This window comes from Ahaetulla prasina, chromosome 3, assembly GCF_028640845.1.
Source record: "Ahaetulla prasina isolate Xishuangbanna chromosome 3, ASM2864084v1, whole genome shotgun sequence".
In the NCBI taxonomy this organism is placed as follows: Eukaryota; Metazoa; Chordata; class Lepidosauria; order Squamata; family Colubridae; genus Ahaetulla; species Ahaetulla prasina.
Genome location: NC_080541.1, coordinates 86,601,932 through 86,628,705, shown reverse-complemented (window position 1 = coordinate 86,628,705; position 26,774 = coordinate 86,601,932). Strand labels below are relative to the sequence as shown.

At 38.6% G+C, this 26,774-nt stretch overlaps 1 protein-coding gene across 9 annotated transcripts in view; it reads right to left on the bottom strand.

The window, feature by feature from the left end:
- Positions 1-5,738: 5,738 nt before the first annotated feature.
- Positions 5,739-26,774, bottom strand: part of RNF152 (ring finger protein 152) — a 44,738-nt gene continuing 23,702 nt past the window's right edge. For 6 of the 9 annotated variants that reach the window (XM_058176573.1, XM_058176572.1, XM_058176568.1 and 3 more), the window contains one exon: positions 5,739-7,087. In XM_058176573.1, the coding sequence (XP_058032556.1) occupies positions 6,316-6,927 (612 nt within the window). In that variant the 5' untranslated portion in view covers positions 6,928-7,087 and the 3' untranslated portion in view covers positions 5,739-6,315. Of the gene's footprint in view, positions 7,088-10,292; positions 10,462-26,774 lie in introns of those variants that run through there. The other 3 variants (XR_009154353.1, XR_009154355.1, XM_058176575.1) reach the window with 2 other exon arrangements.

Sequence of the window (26,774 nt, the reverse complement as noted above, 5' to 3'; positions counted from 1 at the left end):
TTTGAGAAAGTCAGCTGTATTTTGCATCCAAGCTGGAGTTGGATGTTGCAAGCAGAGTTGAGCCATTCTGTGGCCGAAGTAGTGCTTACTTTGTGAACAACCAGCACACATGAACATTGGATACGTGAGCAAGAAGCAAATCTTACAAGTTTGTCGCTTCTATCAGGAAACGTTTACCACATGTCTGATCTTGGGACGCTGGATCTCCAGTTCCTCAGAAGTATGAAAATGAGCACAGCCTGGAAAAGAATATGTCAGGTTTTCTCCCCAAAGTGTAGATTTCAATTTGCAGGATTCTGGCAACTTATTAAACGGCGTTTTTCATACCAATCTGAGTAGGCCAGGGTGTGGTGACAAATACAAGCAAAGGGAGAGCCAAGCTGAGTAGGCCAGGCTGAGTGCCACAACAACAAGCGAAGGGAGAGCCAACTCCTCTATTAATGCCACCGTCTCTCTTTCTCTCTCATACACACATACAAATGTGTCTTAACTGAGTGATTGGTGGACTAAAAATACAAAGTTAAGAGAACCACTGATGTAAACAATCTTTCAGGATTGATGGAAGGTTTAAAATCAAGGGAGACTTATCATTTTGATTTGGATTTCCTTTTAGGTATTTTTAAATCATGCCTTTTTTATTTTTATAAACAATTCAAGGAGGTAATCAAATCCAATATTCCTTCGTCCTCCATATTTTCCCCACAATAGCAACCTGTGAAGCGAGTTGGGCTGAGACAGGGTGACTGGCCCCAAGTCATTCACCTGCGTTTCATGCCTAAGGTGAGGACAGTTATATCCTTAAGATTATATCCTAAGTAGGTTACATTTTTATTTATTTATTTACATTTATATCCCACTCTTCTCCGAAGACTCAGGGGGGCTGACAGTGTGTAAGGCAATAGTCTCATTCTATTTGTATATTTACAAAGTCAACTTATTGCCCCCCAACAATCTGGGTCCTCATTTTACCTACCTTATAAAGGATGGAAGGCTGAGTCAACCTTGGACCTGGTGGGACTAGAACCTGCAGTAATTGCAGGCAGCTGTGTTTTAATAACAGGCTTCTTACAGCCTGAGCCACACCGTGGCTTTTAATTATATTGCTTTGAATTCTAGGACAAACAAACCCAGTTCTCACAACTCTACTTTATAACCCTACATTTAATCTCTTCTTCCTGAACCGATTTGTAACAATAGCCCCACTTTGGGCAACTATTGAGTCTGTACAAGTAGTCCTTGACTTACGACCACAATTGAGCCAACATTTCTGTTGTTAAGTGAGGCATTTGTTAAGTGAGTTTTGCCCCATTCTATAAACTTTCTTGCCACAGTTAAGTGTATCACTGGAGTTGATAAGTTAGTGACCTGGTTATTAAGTGAATTTTCATCACATGATCATGGGGATGCTTCAAATGTTGTAACTGTGAAAAAGCGGTCATAAGTCACTTTTTTCAGTCCCATATGAACTTTGAATGGTCACTAAATGAACTGTTGTAAGTCAAGGATTACCTCTAGTCTCACCCCTAAAGCCGATTCATATTGGGTTCTTTCACAACAGCAGTCTCGGGACTTTCTTCTTCAGATTCACACCAAAGCCAAACTTAGTCAAACATTCACAGGTCCTAAACACAAAAGCTGTTGTGTTTTCAGGGAACCTCACCATAGTTACAAGCGAGACATGTTCCTTTTCAATCAAAACTTTAGAGTGTGGCCAAAGCTAAATCAAGGTAGAATGTATTGTTTGATATCCACAAGTGCTTAGTATATGTGAACAATTTTATACAGGAGATAAAAAACAAGCACGGTTGCCAAAGCCCAGTTAAAAATAAATAGGATGCTCTCTACTCATTCTGTCTTTTAATCTAAGTTACGGACAGAAGTTAAATTACCCTTAATTTTATTCTCCTCTAATTTTAATTAGATAAATTTAATTAATAAAAAAGAGCCTAATGCTGGGAAAGATTCTTCTTTTGCCTTCAAAGATTGAAGGCAAAAGAAGAAAGGGATGACAGAGAATGAGGTGGCTGGATGGAGTCACTGAAGCAGTAGAGGTGAGTTTAAATGGACTCCAGAGGATGGTAAAGGACAGGAAGGCCTGGAGGAACTTTGTCCATGGGGTCGCGATGGGTCGGACACGACTTTGCAATTAATAACAAAAACAAAATTTAATTTTCAGCAGTTGAGCTACAATCAACATGTTTGGTTGTTAAAGATGTATATATCTTACAGGATTTATTATATGTTGTGTTGAATTCTTAAAAATGAAGGATAAATAGTAATTATAGTAAATATAGTAAATAATTACAATTGTTTCTTATCCAGCCCAGCCCTACTAATAAGTAGACAAACAGAAGCATTTAAATTAAAAACTGTGGTCTTTCAACCTATTATTAGCTGTTCAAAATGAACCTCATGATGCATAATGGTACTTTATGAATTAGGAATATGAGTTTACATGCATTTCCATAGGGACATAGTTCATTAACTTTTCAATTCCTAATATCTACAGTATTAACTATGTTGGATTCTTGCCTCCTGAAAACCCTATCAAAACCAATACTGTACATTTTAGATCTTTTTAAAAACCAATTGTCTCCAGATAACAATTCCCCAAATTTCCATCCTAACACATATAAAGAGAAACAGTTTGGGGGTGTGTGTGTCTTTTTCTGATCATTCAGATTGTTCTGAGGAGTCAGAAATCCTCTGAGCAAATTGACCCAGACTCAATCTTAGTCTAGATGTACTTTCTCTTACCAACAGAGAGAAATACTAACAACAGTGTCCCATCTCAACTTTAAAGTAAATTGGAGACTAATGAAATTTGTCCTCTTATGAATACATTAAACCTCTATCACACAGCTGTATCACAGATTCCCTCAGCCCTCAAACCAAGATTACTTCATTCCATCCCCAGGTCACTCAAGGGGAAAAAAATCACCTGGTTCTGAAGGCCATCTATCACCTTTTCAATATACTGAGCAGATCTCACTAAGTAATCCTAGTATGAATCAAGCCTACAGCAACTGACATAGAAAGGAGCGTTTCTAATAGCTATGACCTGCTCCCTTTTTTACAACTCTACTGCTAGATGGATATTATAATTGGGGGCATTATGTGATAACTAAGATGAATTCACTAGAGCCAGCAAGTGAACTTACCTTTCTTTTATCCAGTTCCAAGTCCCAATTAGAGAAGGGATTGGCACACATAAGACATCATGAACCATCAAGATCTACCTGAATGGAATGTTCAACATCTCAGCCTCTTTCTGACAGCCCCACCAGTTGGGGATCAAACTTTAAGCTAATTAGCCTGTGAGACTCAGAATAATAGGAATTGTAGCTTGTTCTATAAGACATGCATCCTCCATATTAATTCCCCCAGGAAACCCTTGTGGAGTGCAGAATATGGTATTCCACAGCTTATTATGTTTTTAATTCACCAAAAACATGCAACACTTGGCATTCTTTTAAAAGTATTATAAACTTAATTCTTACGCCTTAGCCAAAGTGTCCTTCAACCAGAGAGCAGAACATAGTTCCTAGCAAGTCATAAGTTCCTCCAAATCTAACATCTATACTTAGGAAGTCCTAGAGATGTCAGCTGGGCTCTTAGGGTCTAGAAGCAAATTTACTCATTTTCTGTATGGTAAATGGATTTTATAATTATATTTTATGATTAGTTATTTGTGAAGATCTCCATATACTTTCAAAATTTCAAACATAACCCTGCTTAGATCTTGTTATTTTATGCCCATCTCTCAAATTTCTACTGAAGAAAATAGTTATTACACAATATAAACTCATACTGTATATCACTGCATATCATCCTGCTAGGATAGAACTTCAGGTTTCTTCCTGTCGCATACCCAATAATTTGTTTCGTTGCTGTCAAATGATATGGAACTGACCACTAATGCAAATATTTCAAAAGAAGTGTCCCCTCTCCCCCCATGTAATACTGTTGTTAATACTGTTGATAATGCTGTTTTAGGAATCAAGCTGAGAAGTCAAGAGTATGCTTTAATTTCTTCCTACCATAATGACTACAGAGAGATTTTGTTTCTTCAGGAATTCAGAATAAATGTTTGACTTGGGATAATTAATGAATATTGTTTGATGAATTGTTTGAATGTATTTTGTGTTTGTTTAACTAGGGGCAGTATTGCAGCTGTGATAGGACTTGTGCGCCTTCAGATATATTATCACTCACTTGCAAGAAGCAGCTGAGCTGAACAGCAGCTGTATCCCACAATCCTATAGATTCTCTAGTTTAGCCATAAGTTAAAGGGGAAAGAAACAAGCAATTTCTAATTTATGGCAAAACATTTCTCTAAGTAAACTGCTGAAATACCAAACTGGACAAGTCCTACATACGAATACAAAGACATGACACCATTAAAAGTAGAGAGGGATATGAGGGCCCATCAAGTGAAGAATGTATCATGGAGAAATGAAAATTGTGAAAAACAGAGTTCTTTCTAATGCTTTCTATCATCGGTGAAGAAATAGCTATGTCCAGTCCTTATACTCATCTGAAGAAAATGGGAAATATGTTCAAAGCTTACTATATGATAGACCAAAATGCAGGTTAAGGCAAGGGATAAAAGCATCTCCGTTTTTTTATTTCTTGGTGTCTCCCTCATGGGGAGCTCCAAGTTAAGTTCCTTAGTGCCATTTTCTCTGGCAGCTTCCCAACTTGCCTCTGTTGTGCCTCAGTTGGAGTGATCACACTAAAATCAACATTCCTTTTCTTGAACATCTTGAGATAATGAACGTTTTCTGAAAAACTGGACAAGTTAGTAGAGTTTCTTTGAGCATATGATAAAACAGCAATCATTGGTTCCAGATGGCATGATTCAGCAGCTGAACTGCCACCAATACAATTTTCATGCTTTCCCTCAATATAACCACCAAACTTTTTTTATGGGAGCCACTAGTTTCAGACTTCCCTTCCTTACTGCTATGAATACAAACCTTTTCCTGATTATGGACAAAGTTGTCCAATATCTGTAGAAGACAATTCATCCTGGTAATACTTGTCAATATGAACATTTAAAAAGGGAAGGGTCTTGACCTACATGGTTTTAACTTCAGTTGGATTATCATTCATTTGACTACTATGCTCTTATTTCCCCCTCTTATCTACTTTTGTAATGGCAACATTTATCACATTAAAAAAGCCTTTCATTACAAGGGACAGCACAATATAGGTTTATCTATTTTGCATTACAGCCATAATGCCCACCAATATCTCACAGCTGCAATAATAAATAAGCATCTACAAATATAGCTATTATATTATGTCCCCAAAAGTAACTCCAACTTGCATTCCGGAGGATAAGGATACGTTAATAAAAACCATTAATTCTGTCATTTTGGTAAACATATTCTCTCTTGGATAACACTATCTCTGCTATTTCTGAATCTTATGTACGCAGTGTATGCATGTGAAGTACCATGTTGAGAACTTACATGTTCAAGTAGCGTTTGACAGAAGAACACAGAGACAATCATTTTGGCCAGACATCTAGATATCCTTCCTAGCTTCCTTTATTGCTATTATGCTTAGAGTCTCATTTCAATTTTTTTTAAAAAACAAACAAACAAAATCATTTAAACTACAGAAGAAAATAGAATGAGCATAAACATACACATATATTACATCTAGAAGATTTTTCAATACTTTAAAAAAAATGTTCCCTTTCTATACCTGTGAGACAAATTTTTAAAACCATTTTTCATGAATGTGCAATTTGAAAGATACAAAAAAAGTCCTCATGGCCTAAATGATTACATTTCATAATTTTTCCCTGCTGCTATTGAGAAATAAAGAGAGAATTACATTTTTGCTATGTCTGGAGAACACTGGGTAGACTGACTGTCTTCATTCCAATGTTTAATTCTACTTGAACATACAGCATTTTCATTTGTAAATCAACTACTCTGAAGAGACAGAGAGAAAGAAAGGGAGAGACCATGACCTGTACAGTAGAACCAGCTAAATAGACATCTTTAATCTCATAACATGATGAAATCAGTATAGATTACAGATCATTTGTTAAGTGAGTATGCATGCAGTCTTCTTTGATATCGTCACCAGCAGAGAAGCACCAGATATGCCTCACACTCTTATCACCGGGTCTTGCTGTCCTACTTTTTACAGCAGATTCTGGACTGTCAATCAGCTTGCCTGGCATCAATGATTCAGTCCATGTGACAGCATTTCACCTCCTGGCCTCCCGTCACCATCAATACCACCCTCCCAAACCCCTAAATCTAGCTCACAAGAGGAGCTTGCTGCAGCCTTCTTTCAGCCGCAGGAGATCACAGTGAAACGTTTGGAGATGCATGACATATTGTGGAGGACAATACCGAGAAGAAAAACTAGGACACAGGCCACCAGGATGACAGTGCAAACCCCTGACCAGGTGGAGCTTTTCACAATGCCCCTCTGGTCTTGCTCCTCGTCTCCTGTAACCTGCGGCATCCCAGCCTGCAGTGGTTGTTGCTCGGCTGGGATTGTGACCACAGTGAGAGACTTCTGTTGGCTGCTTGGCAAGAGACGACAGCCAATGTCTCCAGGCAATAGAGACCTCTCTTTGGAGATGGGCAAGGGCAACATGTAACACCCATTGCTAGGAAGTTTGATGAAGACTGGAGTGTGCTCTGAAGTGTGGGGTATTGCAATCACAGCAACGACCTCCGGATCATCTGGCAACTGGGAGACAGAGAACCCAGGTGGGAGTTTAGTGATACCTCGGCACCATGGACACCTCAGGTCCTTCTGGCTGGTCCTCATCTGCTGAAGGCAAACAGAGCAACAAGTATGCTTACAGTCCAGTAACTTGGGTCTCCTCCGTGGGCTGTAGTAATTGAAACAAATCTGACACTCCAGCAGAATGTCCTGGGACAGATTCTCCATGGTTGCCCAACTATTGAAAAGCAAAAGATATCACGCTGACTTGCAGTCCAGTGCCCAGAGCTTTTCTTGTCCTCCCACGGTGACTACTTTGTATTCTGCTACCAAACAAATGAAGGTAGGAAGTCTAGAAGGAAGCATCTGACTGGAGGTCCATCAGCATCTGAGGGAGAAAAAAATAATGAGAATGAATCATAAAGATCTATTAAAATACCAGAGGGAGGAAGAGATTTATGAATGCAGAGGAACAGAAAGGGCTTCTCAACTTGAGACTCCCCTAAGCCGTGTTACAACAGCAATCTTTTAAAAAAAAATGCAGGCTGCAGCCAAATAAAGACCTTTAAAGAAAACCTTTCAAGTTAGTGCCTGAATCTCCATGTTTATTCAGCCAGTAACAAAAATACTATTTGCTTGCAGGAAAAAGAGAGCAGAGTGATTAATTATTATGTGCTTTAGGAAGAAGCTTCATAATTTGTTAACAAAGTGCTGAATGGTACAAGGCAAGTCATTTAAACAACTTCTCAATCATTATGTTGCAAGTTATCACATGTCATTCTCACATATGCATTGTATGATCTTCTGTTGCATTTTAATGGAAATCCCCATATATGTAGTACACCTTAGGTATAGTGCAAGAGCTCACTGAAATGGATTAGAACAGACTTCTCCATTCTCATTCTTCGGCATGGCTTTGCTTGCTAGATATTCTGGGAATTGTATCCCAACTGGCTTAGCTAGGTACTGCTTGTGTTTGCATAAGGCGCCAAAACAAGAAGAAGAAGAGAAGAGCTTGTATGTTTAATAAATACAGCAACATATTGATTTATGCAACATCTATGTTTGCAAAAGCAATCCTTGGGCAGTGAAACCAGCAGTTCTATTGTTATGATAATGGAATGGAGCTAGTCCTCTACGTTTTCTTCTAAAGGAGGAAGATAATAGAATGATACTCTGGACAGGACCAGTTTCATAATTTTTTCCTTTCTTTTTCCGAACATTGCATTCTTTTCTCTCTAGATAATAATCAAATAGAAAGAGCATCACAGTCGTGCTAATTCTATTTAACTTCTCTTTTTTGTTTGGGAAATGCTACAGAAGCTTAACTTATGCACCATACAAGTCAAATGGGGAACCCCTACTGTTGGTAGCAATATGGGAAGTAGTTAAGTAATAGTAATAGACCTAACAGGCAACTTTTCCAGAACATCAAAAGCTTTATATCTGAACTGTACCATAAGTTTCAGCAGCTCAACTCTGTGCTTAGATTGTTGGTAGAGTTTTCCAGCTTTATAATAGAGATCTCAACCTCAATTTTTGGGTGTGAAGAATGAAAGCAGAGTGGGGGTTTATGGCCACCATGGACCTGATCCAGATTATTTATTTTTGTTAATCAAAGTTATACATTGCCCATCTTATTACTGAACAGACTCTAGGAGGTTTACATAAAAATTATTGAGGATCAAACACTTGTGAGTTATACAGTGGATTTGGTTTTTTGTCTTGTTGCTGTAGTGATGTGATCAGGATTTGAGGAATGCTAACATCTATCCCAAACTACTCTCTGATTACTACAACCCTTGCTATGCCTTGCCTTCTTTCCCTGCTTCTATTCAAATCTACATGATGCTGTTGAGAGAGGGTTAGGGTTGTATTGTAATGTAAAAATGTACAATGCATTTGTATGAATTATGTCATATTTCTGATATTCTAATCCTTTATTAGTCTGCAAGAGTTACATGGCAAACGGATGGACATGCACATTTATATATACCATGTTTCCCTGAAAATAAACCCCTCCCTGAAAATAAGCCCTTCTTGAAAATATTTAAACGCATGCACAGCCGGTCCCTGCCATTTCCTCTGGTTAGGGTTAGGGAGACAGAGTTGGAAATCAGGTAAGATGGCAAGAGGAGCCCCGTCTTGCTCCATGCACTCCAAAATAATAAGACTTCCCCAAAAATAAGGCCAAGCGCTTATTTCAGGGTTCAAAAAAATATAAGACAGGGTCTTATTTTCAGGGAAACACGGTAAGAAAATTATTTCTTCAAATGCAGCTACTGAAGAATAAAGTAGCTAACTTTTTGGAAATAACTGAGCTATTTAAGAAAACAATTCTTAATGGAATTAGATTGCAAGATTGACCTGTGGTATTACTGCTTTGGTAATATCTTAGAAAATAATGACACAAACTTCTGAATAGTCACTGTGAAAGCAGGAAGGATTAGTAACCTTTAATACAGTATTTTTGATGTTGTTTGCATTGCTGAAGAAATATTTAAATTGTTTTAATCAGTCTACTACAATAGATCTACGGTAAAATACAAAACCAAGACATGAAGAAGCTAAGATAACCACTACTAAGTGAACTCCAAGGTGATTGCAGTTCTTTTGGAAAAGATGTTGAGAGTGTGGGTGTCTATGTGGGTACGTACGCACACACACACACACACACACACACACACACGGAAAAGAAGTAATGTACAAAAAAGCTTACAAACATTACACAAAACAGAAATACAAGTTATATCTAAATAGTTGGCATACTAAACCAACAGAATGGATTTCAGGCAACAAGAATGAAAGAAAAGGCAGGAGAATAGCATTTCCTTCTAAAACAGCTTGCGATATAAAGTAGCTATCCACGATTCATTCATCTCATATATTTCTGTATAACGCCTCTTTTAGCATCTCCTTTTAATAGGCTATTTTAATACTATTTTAATTTCGTTTGCTTGTCTTTCAATGGTTCTGCCAAGACAATACCGTGAAAGATGGAAAGCAATTCAAGAATCTTAGAATAAAGATAAATAAAAGCTGTTTCTATCAAATCCTGGTAGGCTATTTCATAGTCCAGTGGCCATAATTCATGGCAAATCTAAATTTAGCACAATTTCTGTGCCTCTGTAGCCCAATTCACTACCCCTAGATTGGAGCAGTATATAGATGTAAGTATTAGGCAGCAAAAGTAAACAAGTATGTAGATTAACTCTGTATGTGTGTGTTTATGCATGAGAGTATGCACATTTTGTATGTATGCACACATCTATAACACTACCAAATACTATAAACCACTATCTTAATTTAGAGATACGTTAAAATGGATTGAAATTATTAATATATAATTTCAATAAAACACATATAGCAGAGGTTCTCACAATGTCTTAATTGTCCTGTGCCCTGAATGTCTCAAGAATTTTTTTCAGAGCATCCCCCCCCCCAGCCAAAACCATGTACTACCTTAAGCCAGTAGTTCACATGGGGTAAAATTTAAAATTCACTGTGACATCCGTGTGAGTTTGCTCGGCACCCTGGGGTGCCACAGCGCACACTTTGGGAACTGCAGATTTAAAGTGATTTTAAATTCAAACCTTTAACATCGTTTCGGTGCCTTTTGAAGCTTTCCTTTTGCAATAGATAAAGCAGCTTTTTTTCTTCAGAGAAAAGTGGAGTAAGGAGAGGAGAGATTCTGAATGTCTTCAAGCTTTGCAGTATGGATTCAGAAATATAATCAGTTGTGGGGTCCTTGGTGCTCTCTCAGCTTGGTTGTTTTCTTGCAGACATTTCTTGCAAACTAGGTAACATCTTCAATGCTAGTCAAGTTGTGTACTATGGAAACCAGATGGCGAACCAAATGACCTTTGATGACATAAAGCCTGAGTTAAAGTACAGATAGTACTTTTTATCTGAACCCTGCTCAAACTGAGAATACATTTACACAAACACACACACGAATACATACTCATATGCATACTTCATAACATCAATACTTTTCTGGTTAGTTTAGACAGAAATAGCTGCCGTACAAGGGTTATAATGGATTTGAACTTACATCCACTGCATCTTAATTTATAGGCAACGAGACTACAACTTGGTCTAGTTTCCCCAAATCTAGCACTCCCAGATGCGTTGGCATGGCAACTTCCAGAAGACCTATCACAGCAGAAGTCTGAATACACCTAGAGATACCCATTTCGGAGAGACGCGTGGAAGCCACATTCACACACAACCCAATACTCGGAAAAATCCAGGATATTCATCCCATCCATAGAGCCTACCACAATTGCGGTTTGTGCTTGCAAAGAATGTTATGCACAAATTTGCTCAGATCTTGTATGAGGGTATAGCTGACTTCAGCAGCAGTCAAAAACACTGTTTTGTCATTAGTACTTTGGACTATCTGATGACAGCCAAGAAAATATTGCTGACTGAGACAACTGAGAAAGACAGTCAGGGATATCTTTAGAACTCTTAAAGGACGAAGAATAGGAAGAGAGAAAGGCTGGAAGGCAGTGACACTCAAGTGAGACCAAAAGACAGAGACAATCAGAATCATGATTAATATCCTTGGTTAGTGCAGATTTCATAGCAGCTGAAAGCTCTGCAGGCCGAGCTATATCTACTAATGTTAATAAAAGCTAATGGCGTATGAAAAAACCATGAGCAAAAGTCTCCAAGGAAGAGAAAGAGGTGCATTAACAGCAGAAAGGAGTAAGGGAGGGGGGGCGATCACAAATTAGTTTAAGCTAATTTTAAGGAAAAAAAAGATTATTGAAAGTGACATTGTTCCTGAAATGTAAATGCAGTTCTTCACAGTATGCCTGCTGGTCTCGTGAAAGAGATTGCTAGCAACGTCCCCTATCACTCCTGAAGTTGCAAACTCTGGACAAGGATATACATTTATACACACACACACTGCTATTCGGCAAGGTTAAGATCAAGCTTGTAACTAGGCAGCACAACACCTTTACCAAGGAAGTTTCAGGATACAAATACATTAAGCTTCCTTAGAAACCATTACACATTATGCATGATTTAAATATGGCAATGCTTGCTGCCCTAAGGCCATGGAGCTGGCGGGGTGCGGGGCAGAAAACAGGCAAAGGAAAGGGTTCGGGGTTGCACTAGAGAAATTTACTGCCAGAATGAAATGCATTAAAATATAAACAGGATGCATATGTTTGAGTCTTCACAAATTAATTTGCAATTCCCACCCTTCTTCTATAAAGGTATCTTCAACACTTTCACAAGGTCTGTAAACCTGTGGTTAGACACTAACCTGTGGAAAATTACCAAGCAAGTGTGTTTCATGCACTGTTTGCTTCTCTTTAACAACTCAAATAACTTACATAGGTACATGTGGACTTTTCAAACAAATGCATAAGGACAGAGAGATAGGGATGAGATTCCAACTTTTGGAGCATCTTAGGACATTTGTCTAAGTAGATAGGCCAATATAGAGTTTCTGATTATACAGCCACCACACCATTTTGCACCTAACACACTGTATAAAAGGCATAGGAAGGAAATTACTATCACTTTTTTACTTGGTGATATTAATATCCCTTGTTTTCTAACTGCTCGGAAGACATCTGTCTTTTGGGTGGTTTGTAAATTAAACAGCCACTTGTGTTCTATAGAAGGGCCACCAGTCATTTAAGGAGGAACAAAATGAATGTGTTGCTGTAATATAAAACAACCTATAATAGTTTATGAGTAGATGGCTGGGCATAGGTGTCAACAGAACATTAGTGATTGGTATTATTTTTTAATCAAATTCTACTCAGCTGTAATGAAGAACAAGAATATCACCAGCAAAGTATTCTCAGATGCCAATAAGAGCTTTTCTTTCTCATGAAATATCTTATCTTCTTTAGCTCCCAAGAAGTTGTCAGCAAACACACCCAGGAGACTGTGTTACTTGTTGGTAAACCATAACCATCAAAGCTGCAGGTATGTGGCGAACCTGTGGCACGTGTGCCCGAAGTGGCACGAGGAGCCATGTCACCTGGCACACGCGGTGTCACCCGTTCCTCTTCCGGGTTTCTGGCATGTATGCGCACGTAATAATCAGCTGGTCTTTTTGCATGCGGAAGTGCCGAAAACTAGAAGATCTTCTTGCTGGTCTTCCATTTTCCTGTGTGAGCATGTGTGCTGGCCAGCTGATCGTCGCGTGCGCATGTGTGCCAGAAACCGGGAAGAGTAGCTGGCTGAAACCGGAAGTTCATTTTTGGGCACGCACATGCACCCTAGGCAGCTCCTCTTCCAGGTTGCGGCCCAGGCGTGCACGCACGCACTCCCTTTTCGGCACTTGATGCCGAAAAGATTCGCCATCAATGGGCTAGATTCTTCTCAAGGAATCTAGGAATTTGCAATAACTATCATCAAGGCTATAAACATCTATACGCAGAAGGTAAAATAGGAATAAATAAATAAATGTTTATTCAATAAATAACCTTGTGCATAGTCTTGAGAAAGGAGATGGTGTAGAACTGGACCCTCCTCTCAGATAAATTTAATTTCAATTTGACTTCAGGTCTCATGTCTTCATCCTGATGATGAACTATGCATGAACAGAGAAGGGGTTTCGGTCTTTCTAATTTCCTTAGGTATTCAACCATTTTCAACAGAACTAAAGATACTTCCTGTCATGATGGTGTTCTGGGTTGGGAATTGTAGGTACAATACTTCAATAATTTTATCCCTACTTGAAGTTCCAAATGTTTGTCCCATGGACTGTATTAAGCTCTACTTCCACTTTTCATTTCAATCTTGTGGAAATGAAATCTGATGGGATACCTGCAAATGCTATGAGAGACGAGGGAAAATTGGGTCTGGCATCAGCTTTTCTATTCTTCCAACAGCAGCCCAAAAAAATTATTTGGTTTTGGTTTTTCAACAGGTAGTTACCAAGTTTTTCATTTGCTTTGCTAAACTTTTACATGGCATTTTTTAAACTATATCACTCTCCTGCTATTATTTTCGGTCTACTGCCACCGATTGCCTCCCACCGACCCGTTCGCTCTCACAGGGAGGGACTCCTCAGTGTGCCGTCAACCAGGCAGTGCCGGCTGGCGACGTCCAGGGGAAGGGCCTTTTCTGTGGGGGCTCCCGCCCTCTGGAACGAACTTCCCCCAGGACTTCGTCAACTTCCTAACCTTCGAACCTTTCGCCGCGAGCTTAAGACACATCTTTTCATTTGCGCAGGACTGGACTAAGATTTTAAATTTTTAATTTGGTTTTAATGGGGTTTTTATTATTCTATTGGGGTTTTAATATTCGGCCGTATGTAATAAGTTTTTTAATTGGGGTTTTAACTTGTATTTATGTATTTATGTATATTTTACGTGGCTGTTAACTGCCCTGAGTCCCTCGGGAGATAGGGCGGTATATAAATTTGATTAAATAAATAAAATAAATAAATAATTTTTTACTTATGCTTTATCATTCTTATTAAATCATTTGGGGAGGGCTATTTATTTAATATATTTTGAAAAATATATTTTTTAAGAAAATATATTTTAAGAAAGCAAGACATTTTCGATTCCCTGTATAATTCTATTCTTCATTCAATAGATATTTTTATGGGTGCGATGGCTCAGCACCCATAAAAATATGGGTGAGCTTGTCAGATGGAAGGCTGACAACCTGGGTTCAAGACCCAAGTGCCACATGATGGGGTAAGCTCTCGTTACTTGCCCCAGCACTAGCTCATCTAGCAGTTTAAAAGTATGGTGGTGGCACAGCAGTGGTTAGAATGTAGTATTGCAGGCTAACTCTGCCCACTGCTGCAGTTCGATCCTGGCTGGCTCAAAGTTTTATCTTGCCTTTCATCTTTCCGAAGTTGGTAAAATGAAGACCCAGATTGTTGAGGATAATATGCTGACTTTATAAACTCCTCAGAGACTGCTGCAAAGCACTGTGAAGCGCTGTATAAGTGTAAGTGCTATTGTTATTGTTATATGTAAGAAGATAAAGAGGTACCATCATTCCGTGCACCTCAATGTATAGTCATGCTGACCACATGACAACGGAAATGTCTTCGGACAATGCTGGCTCGCTCAGCTAAGAAGCAGTGATGACCACCATCCCCTGGGCTAAGGCATGACTGGATAGGGATCTTTACCTTTACTGTTTTTTGGGCAAAAGGGAAAATTTTCCTGCAATCCTCCTTGCCTTTTCAGTCAGCATCCAATTTTAGTATTCTCTTCACAGATACTCTGCCAATGAAGCAATTTCAGTTAAGTTAATTTACTTTACAAAAACTCTTCTTACCAATCTAGCATCAGTCTTCCCAAGTAGACCAGGCAAGAAACAGAACCAGATGAGCTAATTCTACTTTATTGTAAGGCTTCCTTAATAGAATCTTGCAAATCTGACAGTACAAATCTCCTGCCTGTCTCTTATACAGTCTGGGAATTTAGGGAGGATCCTTTCTGAGTTTCGTTCTCTGCCCATTAGGCAGCTGCAGGCTATGCCCTCTCTTATCTAATCTTACCCTAAGCAGCAACTCTTCACATACACCACCCAGCACACACAAATACACACACACACTCCCAGATTGCCCAAGGTCATTCTCCCATCCAATTTCACACCGGATTGCCAGATAACCAAGCTGAAATCATATAAAATCAAGATATATTAAGCTGCCCAACTTATTACAGAAATTAATCATATCTGTTCCATGCAATGGTAAGTCGTACACTATTCTAAAATGCAAAGACATATATCCATATGATGTTATTACATATTAGAAAAGCAAAATTTCCTGTTCATCTAAGGAAAAGCTCCTGCATGAGGCTTTCCAAGTCTTATAAAGTTGAACCAATTAACTTTGCAAGTTGCTGTTGCCCCAGGAAAAAATTGCATTAATAATTTTGCAATATAGAGTTGGAGGCAGGAGTTGGAGGCACTGTCTCATCTAGTCTTCTCCTGCCCCAGAAACCAAGATGCCACAACATCATGGTGCTTCTCCCAGTAGTTCCTGGCTACTTTGAGGAGACATTATGCCTTTTCCTCAAAAAACGAATCAATGAATTGAAGGTTGAAGATGGAAGGCATGCTATCATGTTGATGGTGGACATCTGGAGATGTTCACATCATTGCAGAAACTGTGAAGTGAATTTGGGAAGAGTGGTAGGACAAACTCCCATGTATGGAAATGTTCAAATAATGTCGTTTACTCGTCTGCTACTGTGTTAATTTTTCCATCACCATAGTTACTAAAATGACACTATCATGATTTGTTAAGGAAATTGATTTGATATTATAGTTCGGGCTGAGACCAGCACAGTGGAACCAGTGATTCCTAAATTAGAGAGAACTATTACGTAAACACTCTCAGCTGCCTCATAAGGCTGTCAAGGGACCAGCCAGGTTTTTGTTAACTCAAAAGGAAGGAAAGAAAATGTCTAGCGTTTAAATTCTGTATCAGAGACAACTAGAAAAGTTCTGTCTTCTTTGTACCATTGTCAAATATTGAGTTTAAGGCTTCACACTTACCTGCAATCATGTCTCGATAGAGGGGAGTTCAATAGACAAACTAGGGTAATGAAATATCTGCAAGAAAACAACCAAGCTCAGAGAGCACTGAGGACCCCAAAACTCATGTCTGAAAGTATTCTGCCAGGTCAAGCCAAATGTGAGTGTCTGAAGAACTGTGATTTACTGGCCAATTTCTATTATCAATACTACTACTACTACTACTACTACTACTACTAGCACCAGCACTACTATTACTGCTCTTACCATAGTAAACAGATCTCGAAAATAAGACTCCTAGCTTTTGTGTATGTAAAATGTTTGTTGTAACACATCCCTGCAACTAACTTTTTATTTTCTGAGAGTCTTCTGATAAATCTCTATTTAGGCTGGCAGATCTGAGCTATAAAAATCCAAGCGATCATTAGATATAAAAAAAAAATTATAGAAGTCTGTATCTTTTTGCTGTCACCTAATGGTGTCCCAGATTTTTGCAGCATAGAATTTATGGTCCCATTTAGCTAGCAGAATGACACATTAGGGAAGGCTATGAAAACATGCCTTAGAGAAATATTAAAACTTTGGTTTAAAAAATTGGTATGAAGGAGAATAGAGTACCATATTTGGGTTCTGTTTGCAATGGGAGAAGGAGTTGGCCCCTTCCAAGTTCAAATGCATTTATTTGTTTATTTATTTATTCATTCATTCATTCATTCATTCATTCATTCATTCATTCATTTTTTTTCTTTCTTTCTTTCATTCATTTATTTTCATCATTCATTCATTTTCATTCATTCATTTATTTCCATTCATTCATTCATTCAATACCTGTGGCTGTTCATTTCAGCAAGTGATTCTGGGCAACGAACAACCTTAAAATAAATTAAAACAGATTTCCATCATAATAATCACTATATAAGAATTAAAATGCACACAGCGGTCAAGGAGGATGTTACAGTCCTTGGTTGTCAACCCACCAGAAAATGGGACTCTTCACACACTTGGAGCTACAAGCATATAACCAGGACTTTAGGGCCTTATGAAAGGCCAGCAGGCTTCAAGCCATCCTCCTGTCTGGAGAGAGGATGTTCTGTAGGGCAAGTGAAATGGCAGAAAAGGCAAGTCTCCTGGGCCCCACTGTCACACCCTGGCCAACGGAAATGGCGCATGCCCATCCTGCCAGATGTGATTGGAGAGGCAGAAACAACTGGGAAAAGATAGTTCCTTAGATAAATGGCTCCCAAAACATGAAGAGCTTTAAAGGTGGCAGCCAGCACCTTAAATCCCATCTTAGAAGCACGCTGGCAACTAATGTAGTTCATGGAATCATGGTGTTAAATGTGTCAAGTAAACAGCACCATTTACTACTTGTCCAGTTGCGTTCTACACCAGTTGAAGCTACCGGATGCTCTTCAAGGGCGGTCCTATGTAGGATACAATTGCAGTAACTCAAATTTATCTCATATATCTGAAAAAGGGACGCGGTAGCTCAGGGGCTAGGATGTTGAGCTTGTCGATCGGAAGGTCGGCAGTTCAGCGGTTCAAATCCCTAGTGCTGCCGTGTAACGGGGTGAGCTCCCGTCTCTTGTCCCAGCTTCTGCCAACCTAGCAGTTTCAAAAGCATGTAAAAATGCAAGTAGAAAAAATAGGGACCACCTTTGGTGGGAAGGTAACAGCGTTCCGTGTGCTTTTGGCATTGAGTCATGCCGGCCACATGACCACGGAGACGTCTTCGGACAGCGCTGGCTCTTTGGCTTTGAAACAGAAATGAGCACTGCCCCCTAGAGTCGGCAACGATTAGCACGTATGTGCGAGGGGAACCTTTACCTTTATCTTTATCTGAAAAAGCAAAAAAATGAAACCAGCAAAACCAATAAACCAATAAACCAATAGGGGAATCTCTGTTCAACTGCAGTTGTATCATTACACCAGGATCAGGTTTCATTACTCCACAGAGTCAAATTTCTCATCCTTGCAAGAACCTGGAAACAGGTAAAGATGAGTGAAAAGTCCAAGGAGGCGAGAGTAAAACCCAAAGAGGCCAAGTATAAAACAGACTAAGCAAAGGAGCAGCATGGAGTTGTCGACACTGCTGTGGAAATGGAAAAACGATAGAAAAGATCGTTTACTGACTTCTGATTTCTTCACAAAACTCTCATTCGTGTTTCCATTAGCCTTCTGCCCATATCTTCAAATTGTACACCAATCACAGACTGCAGTGCCAAAGAGCAACAATCTGCTTCCAATAAACCAGTGCTGCTTGAACATGGCCTTGTCTGCTCGAGTTCTCTGTAAAGACCAATGGTATAAAACACTTCTGGCATTTGCAGCTCAATTCCCAAGAGCTTGGCCTCCGAGAACTGGAAAAGCTGCCAGTCCAAATTGGGAGAGGCATAATTGAGTGAGGCGCAGTTCATGAAGTCAATTGGTCTTGACTGGAGACAAATCAAAAAATCCCCAAGCTTCTCTGCTTTGAACTGCTTTCACATGTAGAAAAACAAATGGGACTTGAAACTTACATTTACTGCATGTTTTCCAGACAAATCTATTATTAAAACCCACCCAAGTCAACCACACAAAGAAATATATTACAGAGGCAATATAAACTGAAATGTGTGTCAAGAAGTCTTTTTAATGGCAACCCCCACCCCACCCTCCCTCAAGTATTCTCCATGTGAGGACAATTCAGACATTTCTGTTGTTAGATTTACTTTACAGTTGTTTACACAGTGTTTACAGTTTACAGTAGTTTACACAGTGGTTAAAGTGCAATATTGCAGGCAAATGCTGCCCAAAGTCTGGAGTTCGATCCTGACGAAGGCTCAAGGTTGTCTCAGCCTTTCATTCTTCTGAGATCAAAATCCCAAAATCTTCAACCAAAAACTGTCTACTATTGACCTCACCCCATTCCTAAGAGCGTGCATAAGAACACAAAAGTGCCTACCGTTCCTGTCCTATTGTTCCCTTCATTATATCAAATTAATATAGTTGATGCATATATTTTGGGGGCAATATGCAAATAATGCTTCTATATTGTAAACTGCCCAGAGAGCGTGGTAAAGTACAATGGGCCAGTATATAAGCCTAAATGCTATTGCTATTGTGATTTACTAGGATTCCAAATTCCATCAGCCAGAATCGTTCTGAACACACAATATCGTTTCAAGAACCCAGCTCACAGGCCTTACACATAGAATTCCATTCCTGCATAGTGCAGACTTCTTCCTTTTACCAGTACAATGAGAAGTGAATCGTGATGGTTATTATTAAATTTTAACTGTGAAACTTGGAAATCTGGAAAATCCATAGTTTATCAAACCTGAAACTTTGGGATCTTAACACTACGTCCTGGCTTATTTGTTGCCCAACCTGGTTCCATCATTCACTTTAAACATTTACAGGTAGTCCTTGACTTACAAAAGTACATTTAGTGACTCTTTGAAGTTACAACGGCACTGAAAAAAGTGACTTATGACAGTTTTCACAATTACAACTTTTGCAGCATCCCCAGGATATGATCAAAATTTAGGTGCTTGGCAACTGGTTCATATTTATGACAGTTGCTGTGTCCCAGGGTCATGTGATCACCTTTTGCGACCTTCTGATATGCAAAGTCAATGGGGAAGCCAGATTCACTTAACAACCGGGTTACTAACTTATCAACTGCAGTGATTCACTTAATAACTGCGGCAAGAACTTCCGTCGTGAGCTAAAAACATATTTATTTATTCAAGCGGGACTGGCATAATGGTTTTAATAGTTTTAATCTTAAACTGGGGTTTTTATTGGGTTTTTTAAATTCTTTTATAATTTTAAATTTAAACTTTTAATTATCAGCCTTTTGTAATTTGCTAGGTTTTAATTGTTGGTTTTAATTGTATATGTATTGTGTTTTATCTTTGGCTGTACACCGCCCTGAGTCCTTCGGGAGAAGGGCGGTATAAAAATTTAATAAATAATAATAATAATAAATAATAAAAGAAGGTTGTAAAATGGGGCAAAACTTACTTAACAAATGTCTCACTTAAGCAACAGAAATTTTGGGTTCAATTGTGGTCATAAGTCGAGGACTAGCTATATTTCTTATGTTTGCAATACACCATATATTTTCAACTCCTATTCTCTTACATCAAGTGGCTCTAATTGTGCAATTGTGGCTGCAATGAAAATAAATAAATTTGAACAGATTTACTCTTGTGCTAAGGCACATTTTTGTGAAAGATCAAATTCCAATCCAGTGTGTGGTAAAGAAAGGGTAAAGATTCCCCTCGCACATATGTGCTAGTCGTTCCCGACTCTAGGGGGCAGTGCTCATCTCCGTTTCAAAGCCAAAGAGCCAGCGCTGTCCGAAGACTTCTCAGTGGTCATATGGCCAGCATGAATAAACACCAAAAGCGCATGGAATGCAGTTACCTTCCCACCAAAGGTGGTCCCTATTTTTCTACTTGCATTTTTTACGTGCTTTTGAACTGCTAGGTTGGCAGAAGCTGGGACAAGGAATGGGAGCTCATCCCATTATGCAGCACTAGGGATTCGAACCGCTGAACTGCCGACCTTTCGATCAACAAGCTCAGCGTCTTAGCCATTGAGCCACCATATACCTCACTGTGGTACCTGGTGAGAAAAAGAAATCTTTATAACACAAAACAGGTCAACTTTAACCAACTGTAAAAGATTGCTTCAAACAGGTTTTTCTTTTGAACCAAGCTACAGTAAAGGAGGATTTCAACCAGCAAGCACACTGTGCCAGAAAAATAAAAAATAAAATAAACACCGCTGCTAATAAATCAATAGTGCTGTGTTAAGCATCAGTGTCAATGCATTTTTCATTCTTATTTTTAAATGGGTAAACCCTAGCCAAAACTAAAAGCAGTGGCAGCAGAAAAAAGCAGCGAAAGCAAAATCTTGGTATGTGTAGCGTGCGTGGAACACATGCATCAAAAAGACACCTTTGTGCTAGCAACAAAAATGAAATGCTCAACTATTTGTACTGGACAAAGAAATTGTGCATAAACCAATCCATATTGTGCAGGGTGCTGTGAAAAACACAGGATTGCAAAACAGAACTTTCACACTAATCAACGACAGCAGTGCTGTGTACAGTATTTGCAGAATTACCGTATATACTCGAATATAAGCCGATCCGAGTATAAGCCGAGGTCCCCAATTTTACCCCAAAAACTGGGGTAAACTGGGGACTCGAGTATAAGCCGAGGGTGGGAAATGAGGCACCTACCGGTTGGGGAAAGCCTCCTCCTCAGCTGAGAAGGCTGGCGGCCCCGCCCGCCTCTCACTGCACCGCAGGGCTTCCGTCCGCAAATGTGAAAAAGAAGAAAAACTCGAGTATAAGCCGATATACTCGAGTATAAGCCGAGGCTTAAAAAAAAACCTCGAGTATAAGTCAGATAGACCCGAGTATAAGTTTAGGACGTTTCAGCACAAAAAACGTGCTGAAAAACTCGGCTTATACTCGAGTATATACGGTATATAGAAAAACAAACGATGCCAGTCTTTAAAACTAAACCGCATATTTTCCACAGTTTCTCATAAAAGCTTACTTTTAGAGTAGTAAAATTAGATTAGAATAAAGCTCTTCTTGGAACTGTCTATATCCCTGCATGTCATTTAATTAACCATTGGAAAGGAGACAAAACAGGTAGTCCTCAACTTACAACAGTTCATTCAGTGACCGTTCAAAGTAACGGTCTGGAAAAAGTGACTTATGACTTGTTTTTCAAACTTACGACCGTGGCAGCATCCCCATGCTCGCATGATCAAAATTCTGACGCTTGGCAATTGTCTCATATTTATGATAGTTGCAGTGTCCCGAGGTCACATGATCGCCTTTTGTGATTTTCTCACAAGCAAAATCAATGAGGAAGCCAGATTCATTTAACAATCGTGCCACTAACATACCAACTGCAGTAATTCACTCATCATCTGTGGCAAGAAAGGTCGTAAAATGGGGAAAAACTCACTTACCAAATGTCTCACTTGGCAACGAAAATCTGGGGCTCAATTGTGGTCGTAAGTTGAGGACTAACTGAATAACTGTTCATTACAGATGGAGGTGAGTTTCCCTAAATGTAAATATTTGACCTCTGCAGCAGGATATAAGTGGAATTGTCATTCATTACCAATTTTCAGAAGTTAATTCATGCTTCAAACTGCAGCTCAGCAATTCTATATTTCAGTTGAAATTGTCTGTCTCCTTAACTCATTTCAGTCCGCCTTATCTCTCAGGAGATAAAAGTTTATTCTCTTTTTAGAGAATACCCTTGACCTTGAAGTCTTTATGGTTCCCAGGCACTTCAGAGATCATGCAGTACCAATACATTTCAATGTGGTGCCAAGTCTCTTTAGTACCCTGTCTGGGCATCAAATCTCTAGTAGGAGGCAGCGTGCCCAAACCTAACAACACCAGTGGACTGAAAACAAAAATCAATCAATCTACAATTTTGTTTGCATTAACATAAACACAATTCAATTCTTGAATGGCACGGTCTCATCTACACAAATCAGAATGACTGCTAGAGAACCTATTCCTGATTAACTATTAAATTGGCATGCCAATGCATTGATCTTCGCTCTTTAAAGTGCTGGGTAATTTTTTTTTAAAAGAAGCAATCCCCTATTATTAAAAATTGAAAGAATTGAACAAGCACCACACAGCATTTTTTAAATATTAAACAAGCTGAACTTTTTAGTATTGACTGATAACAGCCTAATATCCTTTCTTCTAACTTTAGAGATAGAAAAGTCTTTTGACTACACTGAATGAATAAGCAATATATTTTTTTCAACTCCATTGCCTTTGAGCAGAACTACATCACCATCTCTTCTTGTGAATATCATGGCAAACTGAGAAATTCTCAGAGGAGAGGGGTAAAAAAAAACAGAATCTTTTTAAATATGATTTAGTGACTCATAAATGTGACATCTGGATTAGATTTATTTGTTAAGGTCCTCTTCAACTACATTAAGGCAGGACAGATTTGAAGTTAGCTTTCCCCTTGCCGCTAATCCACAAATATGTTGAGACACTTAACTTGAAATTTGGGAGTTTAATCTCAAGGCATCTGGAAAATCCTAAATCTGAGAACAATTACGACTGTTTACTTTTTCTAACAAAGAATCACCATTGCCATAAATTATTTAATGATATAGCTTCAGCAACTACGGTCATTCAGCAATAATAATCATTTGAAAAGTAACAATTTTCAAGAAACTATTTGCAATCCATTTCGTATTCCGCCATTGAGTTTGAATTTTTCAGTGACAGAATGCCATCTTACTATTAGATAACCTGGAATAGTTGTTATAAATCAGATATGTAAACAAATACAAACTAGATTATCAAGAAAATCTGTTTCCAAGCAACCAAATAAAGAAGTGTTGATATGCTGTGATGTATTTCGTTCTCTTAAACTGCTACAACATGCAAACAACAGACCTAAGTTTCCATCTCCAGAGATGAACACTAACAAATCCAACAGTCCAAAACAGGCTAATTTTGATTATTTGGATAATTAGAGACAGTATAAACCAATAGTTTCAAACTTGCAGAAATTCCTGGCACTATGAAAAGTAATACAAATCTAGGCAATGCTTTTTAAAAAAATCTCTAATTCTGCCTGCCTAATTTGAATTGGAACAATCTGAGGAATGGGCATCACCTTCTTTTTCACAATCAATATTATCTCTTACGTTATGTGTTATGGCTAAACATTTCTCCTTCACTTTCAATTTATGGAACATTTCCTCTTTTTGTTATATTTTTATTTCAGTTCCGTTCTCTTAATATTATACCGTGTGTGTGTGTGAGAGAGAGAGAGAGGGAGGGAGGGAGGGAGGGAAGGAGAGAGAATAAGAATTCAAGAGAAGTTACATGGAACTTTGGATCTTAACCATTTTCAAGGTTATTATTTTAAATATGAAAGCTACTGCTTAGCAATAACCCTCTGAGCTGCATGCATTCAGGTTTAATTTCAGGTTTAATTTTCAACAACAACAAAATCTCTGAGAGAAAAGGTACAAGTAGTCATTGTTTAGCAAGCACAATTGGGACCAACAAGTCAAGTCATTAAGCAAAGCAGCTGCTAAGTGCAACCATGACTGTGCCTATGAACTTACTTCAGTTTTGTTTTTTGCTGATGAAGGTTGTAAATGTGAGGATTGGTCGCAGAGTTACTTTTCCATCACTGTCGTAACTATGAACCATCACTAATTGATACAATCACTAAACAAGGACTGACCATACTTGAGAATGACTGTTGAAATAATGAAATGATGGATCAGGCAAATGCAAAGGAAAGCAAAATCACAGGAGCGATTAGAAAGATTGTCAAAAGATGCTTTTATGATATATACATCTATAGATGGATATATACATCTATAGATGGAAAGAAGAGATATAAAACACACAGACATCAGAGGCCATGGTTGCATTTTCATGGTGTATGAAAAGCTGCCATCAGTAATCTAGAGATTTTGAATTAGAGGTGTCCACAGAACATAGACAAAAATGTCAAGATGGTAGTTACAGTATTTACATTGGAGGAGGGGGTTGAAAGTAATATTATATATGTTCTCAACTTTGAGTTACTCATAAAGTAATAAAGGGAATGTCAACTGTCCCATTAGCATATGCAGAAAAATCATGATTTTACCTAGAGTATATAACTTTACTGATAGATCCATACAGGCACAGAAGAAGCGAAGCTAGCTCTGAGGTTTTTGCACAAAAAACAGCATAGTTAATTTCCCCTATTTCCCCATGTGGCCCACCCACTGCCCAATTGTCCACCAATCTAACATGTTCCTTTTATTTTGGAAAAACAGTGCCTACAGACGGTTCCCATCGCATGGCCTCGAAGTGTTAAGATTTTTTCAGGCAGCAAATGGCTCACAAAACTTCCTCACCTCCTTCCCAGCTCCCAATACATTCCAAGCCTTCCCCTTCTCCCTTCCTCTTTTCTGTTGTCAAATTGAAAATAGAGATGTCTTATGAGTCAGCCTTGACAGGCAGGATAAAAATCTAAAAAATAAATACATGTTTTTCTGAGACATTTTCCTTGATTATATCATATTTCAACCTAATTGAACAAATGTATTGTCCAAGAATGGCCACAATATAACAATGATTTTATGCTAGTTTTGTTCAAAAAACTGCAGAACACAAAATGTTCCAATCATCTAAAAGCAGAAGGGCAGGTAAATATCTGTATCGTTCGTTCACTGATGGCCTTCTTCACTTCTCTACTTCATATAGAATTATGAAAGAGCACGTACCTATAGCAAGATATGTTCTAATTTGTACTCAGTTAAAATTGTATTAGTCAACTGAGGAAAACAGAATCATGTTATGATGCATTTCAAATTTCTTTATCAACAAGAGATGCATGCATAATTAAAAAGGATTTGTGATAATTTCACATTTTAATTACTTTGCAAAAAGGTGATGTGCAGACTCTAAGGAGCTCTTAAAATACTTTATAGTTTTATGTTTTTTACAGCTTTGCCTGGATTATGTATTGTTAGATTGAGAACATATTAACCATATGGATTTGAAATATACATGTCAAGATATTTGACATGGAACATACTATCCAAGAGTAGATGACTGCAAAATTTATAACTAGAGCTCTTACACTTAAGTCCAAAGATATTTCTAGGTCACAATCCTTACCTATTTTATATATTGCATAGAAATGGGCTTTTTAAACAGAATTCCGTGGAATCCTAAATTCTGTGAGAATTTTATGGGGTTCCATAAGAGACTAAGGGCAAAATGTAAAAAAATTACTCAACACAGCCAATTTTTTTATCACTACAGCTTGACCTCTCTCTTCATGGCTTGGAAAAAGTCTGAAAATCCCTGGTATCTGAAAACCCACGGCTTTAATTTCTGCCTTCTTAACAGGCACAAGCCAATAATTAAAAGTCTACTCACAATACAAATTCATCTCGCCATCAACATGGTGCAATTTTATATTATGGGTTTTATCTTTATATAGCACATGCACTTTGGCAAACAGTTCCATGCCAAATGTCATCAAAGTGTGAGTCTTCCTCTTGTAAAGTAACTTGGAGTTTTTGTTGCACAGGGCCAAGTTATCTGCAGTATGGCTACTCTTGGAGGATAAATGCTGCCCTGGTGTCATCAGGCCACATAATGTGGGTGTCAGTTTTGGAAGGCAATTTTCTTTTTGCTTCTTAACTGCCACATATTTTAGCTGGGAAAGTTGGGAGGGGGGTGTTGTTGGAGCGGTAGAAAGTTAGTCATAATAACATTCCGTATTCAAGGCCTTTTGCCTGTGTCTGATGTAGACTGCCTGAAGACTGTATCCAATTGAGTGTGAAGAGTTGATTGGACAATGTGATAAAATTGTGGGTGTGGGGCAGGGCTGTGAACTGTCAACTGGGTGTGGAAAACCTGGAAGCTTTCAGTTTCGGGTTTTCCCAGCTGTGCCAACATGACATCTCTAATAAATTGGAACTTGGAGGAACCTTAAGCCTCAGAGTTTTATTTCATTGGGGGTGTTCCTTGGAACTCTGAAATTGGGTGACCCTCCAGATCCCTTCCCTAGCAC